This window comes from Castor canadensis, chromosome 17 (assembly GCF_047511655.1).
Source record: "Castor canadensis chromosome 17, mCasCan1.hap1v2, whole genome shotgun sequence".
In the NCBI taxonomy this organism is placed as follows: Eukaryota; Metazoa; Chordata; class Mammalia; order Rodentia; family Castoridae; genus Castor; species Castor canadensis.
The window spans coordinates 39,860,298-39,872,575 of NC_133402.1; the positions used below are offsets into that span (position 1 = coordinate 39,860,298).

At 42.8% G+C, this 12,278-nt stretch overlaps 1 protein-coding gene across 4 annotated transcripts in view; it reads left to right on the top strand.

The window, feature by feature from the left end:
- The first annotated feature begins 2,828 nt into the window (after window positions 1-2,828).
- The window catches only part of Dlec1 (DLEC1 cilia and flagella associated protein), a 54,091-nt gene continuing 44,641 nt past the window's right edge, over window positions 2,829-12,278 (top strand). For all 4 annotated transcript variants that reach the window (XM_074060018.1, XM_074060022.1, XM_074060019.1 and 1 more), the window contains exons 1-2: window positions 2,829-3,276; window positions 6,875-7,025. In XM_074060018.1, the coding sequence (XP_073916119.1) occupies window positions 2,878-3,276; window positions 6,875-7,025 (550 nt within the window). In that variant the 5' untranslated portion in view covers window positions 2,829-2,877. The remainder of the gene's footprint in view (window positions 3,277-6,874; window positions 7,026-12,278) is intronic.

Sequence of the window (12,278 nt, forward strand, 5' to 3'; positions counted from 1 at the left end):
TATAGGATATGATGCCACTTTGGGGAGGTGGTGAAAGTAGGAGGTGGGGCCTAGTTGGAGGAAGTGAGTCTTGGGGGTGTGACCTTGGAGGCTATATCTTACCTTGGCCCCTTCCTGTATCCCCTTTTCTTTGATTCCTCGCTGCCATGAGATTAACAACTCAGATCCATATACTCCCATGAATATCCCATGATGTTCTGACTCATCATGGGCCCAGAATCAGCAGTGCCAAGTGATCATGGATTAAGCCCCCTGAAACCATGAGCCAAAATAAATAATTCTTCCCCTTAAGTTATTTCTGTCAGGCATTTTGTCATGGTGATGCAAAAATAACTAATACCATAGAGACGCCAAAAGTACTGGCAAAAACCCATTGTCCTGCTCACATGGGAGGATGGAATTAAAGAGGCATGCACAGACACTGGGAATGGTCTTAGGCTATTTGGGCAAATGCTTCTGGGTTCCCAGTTACCTGGAGGGCAGGCACAGGGCGCCTTACCATGCCTGCGGCAAGGGTCAGCTGGGAGAAAGCCAGAGCAGGGGCCTCACACATGCAGTCCAGGACAGGTGCCCTGGATTCCCAGTTCTCAGGGTAGAAAAGGTACCCCAAAAGACAGATGAGGGTGCTAGCCTCAACTAAGAGAGGCAGAAGTGGCTCAGGTCTGTGGGCAAACATCCTGGGACTCATCACAGGAAGTGGGTTGCAGGTTGTAAGGCAAGCAAATTCATGCCTTTGTAGAAAGTGGTTATTATATCACCTGTAAGCAGAAGCCATGGTGTGCCAGTGTCAAGGTCAATGTGATTTCAAGCACCACCCTGAGAGGAGTCCTCTTTCCCATGTCAGTGGATGGCCACCTGACTGAACACACAGGCTACCTGACAGTCATTCTTGGTCCCTCATTGTCACCCCTGTCATCCACTGGCAAGTCTTGTCAATTCTACCTTTTAGATTTATCTCTAGTGCATTTCTCTCAGCCTCATCCAAGCTCACTCCATCTCTTTCCTAATTTCTGCAATAGTTTTCTAATTAATCTCCTGGATGCTTTGTGCTTCCCACTATCTATTTTCACAGCAATAATCCTATTAAAATAAAGAACTATGACATGACCCAGGTTGACTCTTAGTGGCCCTCCTACTGTCCTCAGAATAAAGTCCAAATTTCCTAATGTGGCCTACAAATCCACTGTGACCAAGCCCTTTCCCACCAGCTTCATTGCGGACCTCAAACTCTTCACATTCTGCTTCTCCTGAATTTCCTGCAGTTCTTTCCACACTCAGCTATCTCTCCTAGCTGGTGCACTCTCTCAGCTTTTGCATACCTGGGTTGGTCTGCATAGCATGCCCTCTTTGCTTTCTCCTCTGGCCTATTCCTACTTATTTTTTTCTTACCTAACCCAACGTATTACATATATAGTAGAATCCATCCTTTACTGTATACAATCCTGAGAGGTTTGACAAATCCATATCTGGTGTAACCATCAGCAACAATCAAGATATGGAACAGTTCTATCACAACCACCCCCCCCAAAAAAGTCCCCTCCTGCCCATCTGTAGTCAACCTTGCTCCCATCCCCAGCTCCTGGTAACCACTGATCTGTTTTGTTCAGCTTTAATTTTCTGGTATGTAACCTTTTCAGGCTGGTTTCTTTTACCTGATACATCTGAGATTCATCTATGCCATTGTGTGTACCAACAGTCTGTCGGTACTATGTTTATCCATTCACCAATGGATAGCACATTGGACGTTCTTTTTTTTTTCCAGTCTTGGGTGATTATGAATAAAATTGCCACCAACATTTGTGTACACATCTGTGCATGCACACAGTTTTAATTTTTCTTGGGGAAATACCTTTCAGTGGGATTACTGTATGTATAACTTTATAAGAAACTCAAACGGTTTTCCAGAGTTGTGGTCCTAGTTAATCCCATTTACAATATATGAGAATTCCACTTGCTGCACATCCTCACCAGCACTTGTTTGGCCCTTTCATTCAAGTAAACTATTTTTGCCATTCTACTAAGTATATAATGATACCACATTGTGGTTTTAATTTCCACTTACAAGATGACCAAAGATGTTGCGCCTATGCATTTTAAATCTCTGGTCTTTTTGTTGTTGTTGTTGTTTTGTGGTACTGGTGTTTGAACATCAGGCCTCACGTTAGCTAGTCAGGCACTTGAGCCATTCCACCAGCCCTTTTAGGTGTTGGGTATTTTCAACATAGGGTCGCTCAAACTATTTGCCCAAGGCTGGCTTTGAACCATGATCCTCCTGATCTCTGCCTCCTGTGTAGCTAAAATTACAGGTGTCAGTCACTGGTGCCTGGCTTGGTCTTCAGTTCTAAGAAGCCACCACTCAACTTTCACGCTAAGTTTCTGTCCTCCTTTATGGTTCCATGACAACATTTATTTTCATCTTGGCTTTAACCCATTCAACCCTGTTCTCTCCCACCCACCACCTTACACACACACACACACACACACACACACACACACACACGACTGTGCATGGCCCAAGAGCAGAAGCAACAAGGGCAGAAGCAACAACTCACTTCCTTTGGTATCTTCAGCTCCCAGAACAGACCAGAAACAGAATTTTTATACAATCAATACTAAATGAGTGAGGAGCAACTGCAGAACGAATTAAAGGATGGATGGATGGATGGATGGACGGATGGAGAGATGGATGAAGGAGGGTAGCCGGGAACAACCAGACTGACCTGATTGTGCCAATCAATTCTTTCTCCATCCATGCTTGTCTGGGTAAGCCACGTTAAGAAAGGGTCCAGTTGAAAATGCGAGCATTTAGGAAGGCCAGGCGGAAGGGGCGGGGCCGGAAGCAGAGGTGCAGCGGCAGTTAGCGGCGTCTCTGCTGCCATGGAGCCCGGGATTCCGCGGGAGCTGGGATCCCAGTCGTCCCAAACCTACGCGTACCCAGAGACAGCTTGGACGCTAGCCACTTCCGGCAGCCCGAGCCTGTCCACCAGGAAGTCCTTGGCGTGGTCCTCCCTCGCCTACTCCGATGACTTCCACCTGGGCTTGGCGGCCCGGCCCCGCCGCCTCGGGGTACTGATGCTGCGGCCGCACCCGGAGCCGCAGCTGCTGCGTCTGCGCCCCTCCTCGCAGCGCACACAAGACATCTCGCACCTGCTTACCCGCGTCTTCCGCAACCTTTACTCGGTCGAGGTGATCGGTGAGGACCTGAGCGCCAGTCTGATCAAGGCCCGCGGCAGCGAGGATGAGCGCCACGAATTGTTCGTGGACCAGCTGCAACAGGTAACGCGGCTCTGGCGCCCCGCGAGGTGGCATTGCATCTGCGGATGGTGCCGGGGACCTGGGACCCGCCGTAGGACCCAGCGGAGGACATGTGCCAGTCGCTGGGATGCAGTTGGAAAGAATGAATCAAGTCCACGCGGCAATGGATCCCGCATTCTACTTGGAAGGATAGTATTTAAACACACACCTATGCAAATACACACATATACATGTAAATGGCAGGTTTCTGTAGCGCCTACCAGTATTTCTCAGCACACGTCCATACGCTAGATGCTTATATAGAAATGAAATGACTGAGGCAGACAGCTGAATAGTTGTTCCCCAGAGGTGATAAAACCCAAAGCTATCACACTCCCTTTGGGGTGCCTTTGTATCATAAACCACAATCTTGGCAGAGGCATTCATGCTAAGATTTTTTTTAAAGCATGCTTATGAAACAGCGACTCTACTTTCTCATCTGTACAGGGGTCCTCTGTGCTGATGCCTCCCTCTCTCTGACCCATTGCTGAGGACTCCTTCAAGACACACTGCCCCCACCTGGTCGCTCCTGCTTACCCAGTGTGCCTCCTGCCTCTTCATTCTGACCTCTGCCTACCCCTTAGCAACATGTATTTATTCATGCCTTTATTTAGCACACTTTTGGGGGGGCCACTGGAGGTTTGAACTCAGGACCTACACCTTGAGCCACTCCACCAGCCCTTTTTTGTGAAGGGTTTTTTGGAGACAGGGTTTTGTGAACTATGTGCCCAGGCTGACTTGGAACTTCGATCCTCCTTTGATTCTCCTGATCTCTGTCTCCTGAGTAGCTATCATTACCGGCGCCCGGCTATTTAGCACATTGTCTACTGTGTGCCATACTTACTCCTGGGCAGTGGGGATTCAGCCATGAATAAAACATGGGTTACACACACACACACATACACACACATACATACAAACAAAACCTGTCTTCTGTAGCATTATTGGGGTAGATGCACATGAATAACACCAGTATACAGTATATGAGATACTGACTGGACTAACCTTACCCTCTCCATGGCTTCCTGGAATCCAGCAGGACCTCTAGATGGGGCCTAGTACTCTGTTCTTTGGGCTACCACATTCACTCTGATGACTTCAGCCGACCCGGCCAGACCTTGCTCTTGAATTTCTGACTCACATTTGTGTCACTCGCATGAGCACAATAAGTGGAACATTGTGAATCTATAAACCTAATGACCTAGTTCATTACAGTCTACCTCTTTGATATCTCTCCTAGGAGTAAATCTATTATACCACAGGTTTTAAAAAGTGGGGCTTTGATTTTTTTAAGATAAAAGTAATAGATGTTTACTGCAAAAATTTCAGAATGCAGAAAAGTTTAAAGAGTGATCTTATGGAAACAACTATTCAAAGAGAGGTTGACTGGAAATTATGTATAGCTACACTATGAAATACCATGAAGTTGTTAAAAATAATCACACATATAATATAGACACAGACAGCTACCTGCCATTTAATTTAGCAAAAAATTCAAGAAAATGTTGCAATTATTTTATAAGGCATATATACATGGAAAAAAGTTGAAGTTTATCAAAATTTCAACAGCACTCTTAGGGAGTATTTAAATTTTTCTTTGCATACTTTTATATTTTCTGAACTTCTGCAATGTACATGAATTAATTTTGCAATTACCAAAAACAAACTTTGAAAAGAGCAGACATGTTGCTGCTGTTCTCATGCCTACTTATTTCTCCTTTATTTTTTCCTTCTTTCCTTTATTCTCTTCTTGGCTTCTCCTCTCATAAATGACTGTGCAAGATTAGAATTTACTCTCCCTAAGAAAAGCAATGATCACTACCCAGTATAGAGTGTCTCTTCCTCTTCTTCTTCTTCCTTTTTTTTTTCTGTTTTCATTCCTGGGGATTGAACCTAGGGTCTTACATATGTGAGGCAAGTGCTCTACCACTGAGCTACATCACCTGCCCTTTTTTAAGTTTTATTTTGAGACAAGGTCTCAAAAATCACTATGCTGGCCTTGAGCCAGTAGCCAAGATTTCAGGTGCACCACCATGCCTGGGTCTCTTGATCTGAGTTCTCCTCAGACAAACTCATTGACTGCTGACCTTTCCCAGCTCCACCTATAGAAGTATTGTATAGTCAAATGGTCAAGAGCAAATACTCTGGAACCACACACTCTGGAATTAAATCTTGGCTCCATCATATACCATCTGTGTGATCTCAGACAATCCTTACTTCTGTATACCTCAGTTTCCTCATCTATAAAATGGGGCTAATTATACCTACCTTATAGGTTGTTTTAAGAATTAAATGAGTCAATTCAGTAAAGGATTTACAACATTGAGCCTTTACAACATGGTAGGTGTTCAGTGAGTGATAGCAGATGTTGTTATTGTTATTTTGATAGGATGCTAATTCCTACATCTAAGAATTAAGGTCAGAGCTTATCAATAGGTCCAAATAATAGGAAACATGACACAAACATGGTGCTTTATGTTCAGGGAACTGTCCTGCCCACTGTCTCCTGAAAAAGGGTTTCCCAACCCCAAGAATATTTAGCTACTTCCTCCTAGCCTTCATTATATCTCCATTTATATGCTATCACGATGCTCGGGTCTGTTTCACTCATCTATATTTTCCCTGGCCCCTCCTGCTAAAGTGTAAACTCCCTGACAGCAGAGTCATATATTTCTCTCAATTGTACATGGCAAATGCACAATAAATCTCTATTAAAAGAATGATTACATAGACATCTTTGAGGTCCTGTCAGCTCTAAGGAATAAAATAAGGAATATTGTCCTGTACACAAACTGTCTTTAATATTACCTGTATCAGTGAGCTCTTTACTTCCTGCCTTGAGAAGTCTGAATTGGAGATATGGGTCAAAAACTTGACTGACTGATAGTCAATCTGTAATTAGTCTTGATGTGCATGCTGGTCATCCAGGTTGGACTCTGGGTGCAAATGCTGTGGCAGAGTTTGGGGTACAAGGTGTTTATTAGCAACCAGCACCTATAAAAGGAAGGGAGAGAAAGCAGGATTGTGTTATGAAAGAAGTTGAACTGAGATGGGGACCCAATAAACTTAACCAAAGTGGTAGGTTGCTCTGGAGAGAGTATTGCTCTTTAGTCAGAATGGCCAGGCCTTTATATATGTATATTGCTGCCTCTCAGTCACCGCATGTGGGTACTGTAGAAAGAATGCATTCTCAGGCCACCCCTTTCCAGAAAACGTGTCAGTTAGACAGGAGACTGTCTGCTGACTGTGCTCCCTATAACTAGGGAGCAAGAAGGCCTTCCCTGAACAGAGTGGCCCCACAGGTAACTTGTGAGTTGCTTTTCACAGTAAGGACGGCAGCTCTCTACTATGAATCCAGGAGACAGTTTCCAAGCTTGGCTCTGTTACTGACCTTACTATGAAAACCTTAAGTCATTTCCTTCTATTGGTGTCAGCATCTACATCTGTCAGGTTGGATGAAATTGTGACAATAGTTCTCTGGCTGTTCTGTGGTCTACTGGAAAGCCCCGATGTGGGGGTGGGTAGCGTGAAGCTATGTGATCTCACCATATTTTTGTGCATTTGATCATCTACCTGCCAGATTCGGGAGCTCTATAAGCGGCGGTTGGATGAGGTTGAAATGTTGGAGAGACATATCATTCAGGCCCGTGCACGGGCTTTTGCAGAAACAGAGCGAGTCACAAACCAGGCCAGATTACATGTTCTGGAGACCCTTGTCAAGTTGCCTACAGGTATGTATAAAGAATGCCCACATGCCTGCCTCTCGTTCTCCATCTGTTGATATTTTACTCTGTTCACTCCAGTGCCTACTTTGAGAGCAAGTTTCAGAATATAATGTTTCATTATTATAAAACACTCCAGTGTGCATAGCATCCCTAGAACAGGGACACTCCTATATAGCCAGCATACAACTCTCCAAGCCAGGAAATTGGCATTGGTGCAACACTGGCCTCCCAGTCTCAAATCTCATTTAGATTTCACCATTCATCCCACCGTGGCTCTTTCTTTTCTCTGACCCAGATCCTGTCCAGAAAGTCATGTGTCATGTACTTGCCACATCTTTTTTTCAGACTTTTTTGTTTAGAATAATTCATTAATTTTTTAATATTATTTTATTATCATATTATTGTTTTACTGGGGGTACACTGTTCATTGATCTTTTCTTGTCTTTCATGTTCTTGATAGGCCTTTTACTTTGTAGAGTGGTTCTATCTGTTGTTTCCCGATGACTAGACTCAGTGTGTACATTCTGGGCAGCAACACCCCATAAATTATACCATGCTTGTCTCACCGTGGTACATCATGGGCACAGGTGATGCCAGCCTCTATCATGTGAGAAGATTGGTGTCTGTCAGACTTCTCCATATTAAATTCCCCAAATTAAATTATAGTTGATTAGTAGGAGTCTTTGCTCCCATTTCCTGTGTGAGGAACAGGAGATGTTTCTCTCCCTCCCTCCTTTTCTGTACTTTCTCTGGTTATACTAAAATAAATCCTTGCTAAAACTTCAAAAAAATTATAGTTGATTAGTATTTTATGGAGAGGTATCCTCAACTCATACCAATATCTGGTTCCTCATTAAAATTCCATCACCAAACTACCAGCATTCACTGGAAATCCTTTTTTTTTTTGCTGGTAGTACTGGGGTTTGAACTCAGGGCTTCACACTTACCAGACAGGTGCTCTACCATTTGAACCACTCCATCAGCCCATTTCTGTGTTGAGTATTTTCAACATAGGATCTCAGAGAACTGTTTGCCTGGGGTGGCTTTGAACTGCAATCCTCCTGATCTCTGCCTCCCAGGTAGCTAGGATTACAGACATGAGCCACCAGTGCCTGGCTGGAAACACTTTTCTTAATCAACTACCTGTACAGTAGTATCTATGGTGATAATTTTTTTTTTAGAAACTGGGTTGTTTTCCCTAAAGACTTGTCCATAGTCTGGATGTAACTGAATTCAGTGTTCTTGTGTTAGTTAGCTTGATCTTTTGGTCCCTGTATTTTCTGTAAATCAATAATGAGTTCTAGAGGCTTCATGAAGTTTAGGTTTAGGTTCAATTTGTTTTCCTTTGGCAGTTTGTCTCTTTATAGCTTTTTAAATTTTTAAAAAATTTTATTTATTCATAGGATTTTTTTAAAAAATCACTTTTCACACCACCCCTCATCCAAAAGTAAGATGAGTTGAAAATCTAAACTACCTGGCCTTGTGACTGTGCAGTTACACGTATTTTCTGCACAAAATCTTGCACTTCCCTTAGTTTGCAACCTCCTTTTCCCAATTAATACACCAAGCACGTTTCATTAAGTTTTCTATCCATGTTGTAAGGTTATCTGTTCTTTGACTCTCCAGGACCTGGTGACAGAGAAAACCAGGATCCTTGCCCTCCAGCTGGCAGGCAGCCTGGACCAGCTTAACATTTTCACCTACTCAGTCCCAGCCATTTGTTAAATAACAAAGAAGGGGTTCTTAGTCTCTCACCCCATGGTCATAGTCCAGGATGAGGGACATTCGCTTTTTTTAGTTTTTAGGGATTGTAAGTTATAATGAGATGTGAATGGTAATGATAATTTTATTGTTTTCTTTTTATTTTTCTGCTGAAATACTCTTACCAGAGTTAGGCCAAAGCTCTGGCTTCAGGGAGTTGCCGTGGTCTAGACTTGGTCACCTGTCCTTGGAGGCCAATTAAAGATGTGAGCAGTGGTGAAGGGAGACTTACTAACGGTATGGCCACACTGGGAAAACAGAGACCTAATGATCTAAAACCTGTCTTCAAAGGGGTCTCAGTGTTACATAGGAAAGGGAAACAAAGGCAAGGATTGGGGGTTTCCATGGTAGTAGTTCAGGGTTGCTTTGGAGGTAGTTTCAGTCCTTTGTCTTAAGATGTTCATTAATTAGACCTTTTGTTCTTTGGATCCAAGGTAACTGTGAGGGTGAAAGAATCAAGAGAGTTCAGGAGTTCTTTGACTACCCCTAGGTATGGGAAGGATAAACAGGATTACTTCTTTTCTTTCTTTTTTGCCAGTCTTTAAAATAATGCCTTACACAGAGGGAGCTTAGAAATTTAGAAATGAAGCTATTATATAATGGGATGAGTGTTTACTAACTTTTACTTCATTAAAATTTTCATTTTAACTGAAGAAAATAATGAATTGGTTCCAAACGTGACTAATAAATATTATTTGATTGTTTTAGCATCTTTATTAGTTCATGGAAGTCATAATTATAATGTTATTTATTATCTTTACTTATGATCAAATTGTCCCACTTTGGCCAGTAAGAGACTCTTGGCAATCAGTTGTTTTTGAAAACTTCCTCGCTTTCTGGAAGAGTAAGAAGCTCCAGGCTCATCTTAGATATTTCTGACTCCACACCCGAAATCAGCCATTTCTCCAAAAAGGCTGGGTTCCTTCCTACCTCCTCCAAAGACTGCTCTACCTTCCTGCATCCCTAAAATCATCATTTTCCAGTACAGTAGGGATAAAGGATGGTGAATTTAGGGTTAGGAGACCTAGCACATCTGTGGCATAGAGGGAAGAATCTAAAGGGAAGGGAGAAGTAGAAAATACAGTGCCTTAGAAGAGTATTTTCACTTACAGGGAGCTGACAAGGGCTAGATGCTGTGTAAAATGTTTTAGCCCACTGAATCCTTCCAATAACCTTTGAAGTAGGTTTCTCTCCAGTTTTCAGATGCAGGAACTAAAACTTAGAAAATCAAATAACTTCTTTAAGTCCCCACTGCTCAGAAAGGTGGTATTGAGATTTGAACTTGGCTCATCTCTTTCTTGTGTCAGGAAGAGGAGGGAGGATTGTTGGCAGGCGTAGCATCCCAGGGGTATTGATGGCTTCTGGAGCTTGAGGCCTGTGCATTGTCAGCCCTGCCACCTGGGAGGTTCACGTCCAGTTGGACAGTTAGGTGCAGAATCCCTGCTTTACTAGTTCGTCCTCCATCACAGACGAGGGCAGCTCTCGGGACTCTTCCCTAACTCACCCTTCCAGCCTCAAATAGTGTGAATTTCTGCAGATTGTTGGTAGCAGGTTACCAGGACACTTGGTTCCCTTGTGTCCTCTGTGCTCTAGAAGTCAGATACTGCCTTATTTTTGAGTGCACTTCTCCCCTACCTCTTCTTCCTTCTCCTCCTTTTTCTTCTTCCTCCCCTTCTACTCCTCCTCCTTTTTTTTGCTAGAGACATTAAATAGTTAACTATTTGTGATTTTTTTTTTTAAATGAAAGTGAAATAAAGTATTGAGAGCTGGGAGACAAACATCAGTCAGAAATTTTTTAATGAGGTTACTTCTGTTTTCAACCAAGATAATATTAACTTATAATCAGACATTATCTGCTCTGGATTCTTATCCTTTTGCTGGTAATATATTTTTCTTTATTTCAAAAGTGGCAGAAAAAGAGACCCTAATCCAGCTCTGGGGACACCAATCTGGTCCCTGCTTCTCGGGTGACTTCAATACTTCTTATAATTTATATAACTGGTTATGAGGAAATTTTCCTGAAACTTTTATTATTTGAGGCACAAGGCAGCCTTTCTCTGCTCACTAATACAAATGTTACAAGATGGAAAACTTGTAAATTCTCCAGACAGAGAGAGTTCAGAATTCTGCAGAACATATTGTGCTTTCATTTCTGTCCCTTGCTGATAAGTTTTCTCTTATCTTTTGGAGAATGGGACATCCAACTCCTTTCAAGCCATGCTCAGAAGCCATGGGGTCAGTGGAGGAAGTCCACCCTTCCCAGAAGTAAGAAGATGGTCACAAGGCCAGTATAGGGTTTTCTAAGGTCTAGATCTGACATGAAAAGAGACTTCAAAGATTTGATAAAGAAACTGTCTTGACTCCTGCAGACCTAGGACTTAACATTCCACACCCTGGGGGAGGATTGTTGAGAGAATGGTATCAGAAAAGAGAGGATACATCTTCTTGCATTTGGCTCTGCCCTTATCTTTTGATATTTCAAATAGGCCATCACCAACGTCCTTGGTAACTAGATTGGATTGTGTCAACTTGGCGTTGCTGCCACTCCCCAACAAGGTCTCTCTTGCTGAGAGGAGGTCAGGCCATACGTTTCCCAGAATGCACCTCTTCCTTGAGGTTCCAGGATAGAAACACTCAGGAGAGGCCCTTAGTGAGTTTGGAAGGGGAGGTAGCCTCAAGAAGCAAGAGCAACAGGTGATACAGTGGCTGTGTTTGAAGCAGCTTCCAGATAACTTCTTGAGAAACTTCTGCCTCAGTGCTGCTAGCTGTCATTGTTAATGATGGTTTCCTGGACCTTTTCTCCCTCAGTCTGTAATCCCCTGTATTAAGCCCCTTTCTATTTGACATGCTAGAGACAGAGTGGTTCCTGTTTTGAACCCTTACTGTTACACTAAGTAAACCAAACTTCAGAATTCTCCATTAACATACATGAGGAGGGAAGCAGGTATTCTTCACTGTCTCAGCTTCTCTAAAGGGAGAGACTCTTTAAAGGTGTCCTGTCTTAAGACAATGTTGGATAATGAAGCAGGCAACAAAATTTGAAAACTTTGAAGGAATTTAAACGTTCATCCTACTTGTTCCTTATTTTTATCAAAATGATAGATAATACATGGTTTTTAAAGAACAAAGTTTAGAAGAACTTCTAACAAAGTATAAGCCTACACCTATACACATTATAAATTTGCCCAGACATACAAAATGTACAACAACAGGAGTGAATTGTAATGTAAAACATGGACTTTGGGTGAGAAAGATAAAGATTCTTCAATTGCAGCAAATGTACCACTTTAGTGGGAGACATCAATAATGGGGGAGGCTATGCACATATGGCGGGGGGGACACTAGAAGTCTCTGTCTCTGTACATCCTCTTAATTTTGCCAACCTATAACTGCTCTAAAATATGGAGTCTATTTTAACAAAAGCCTTTGCCTCACTTGTTCCAACCTTAGTCCACTTGCCAGAAGTAATCATTTCTTGTTTTAATTTTTCTGGATACC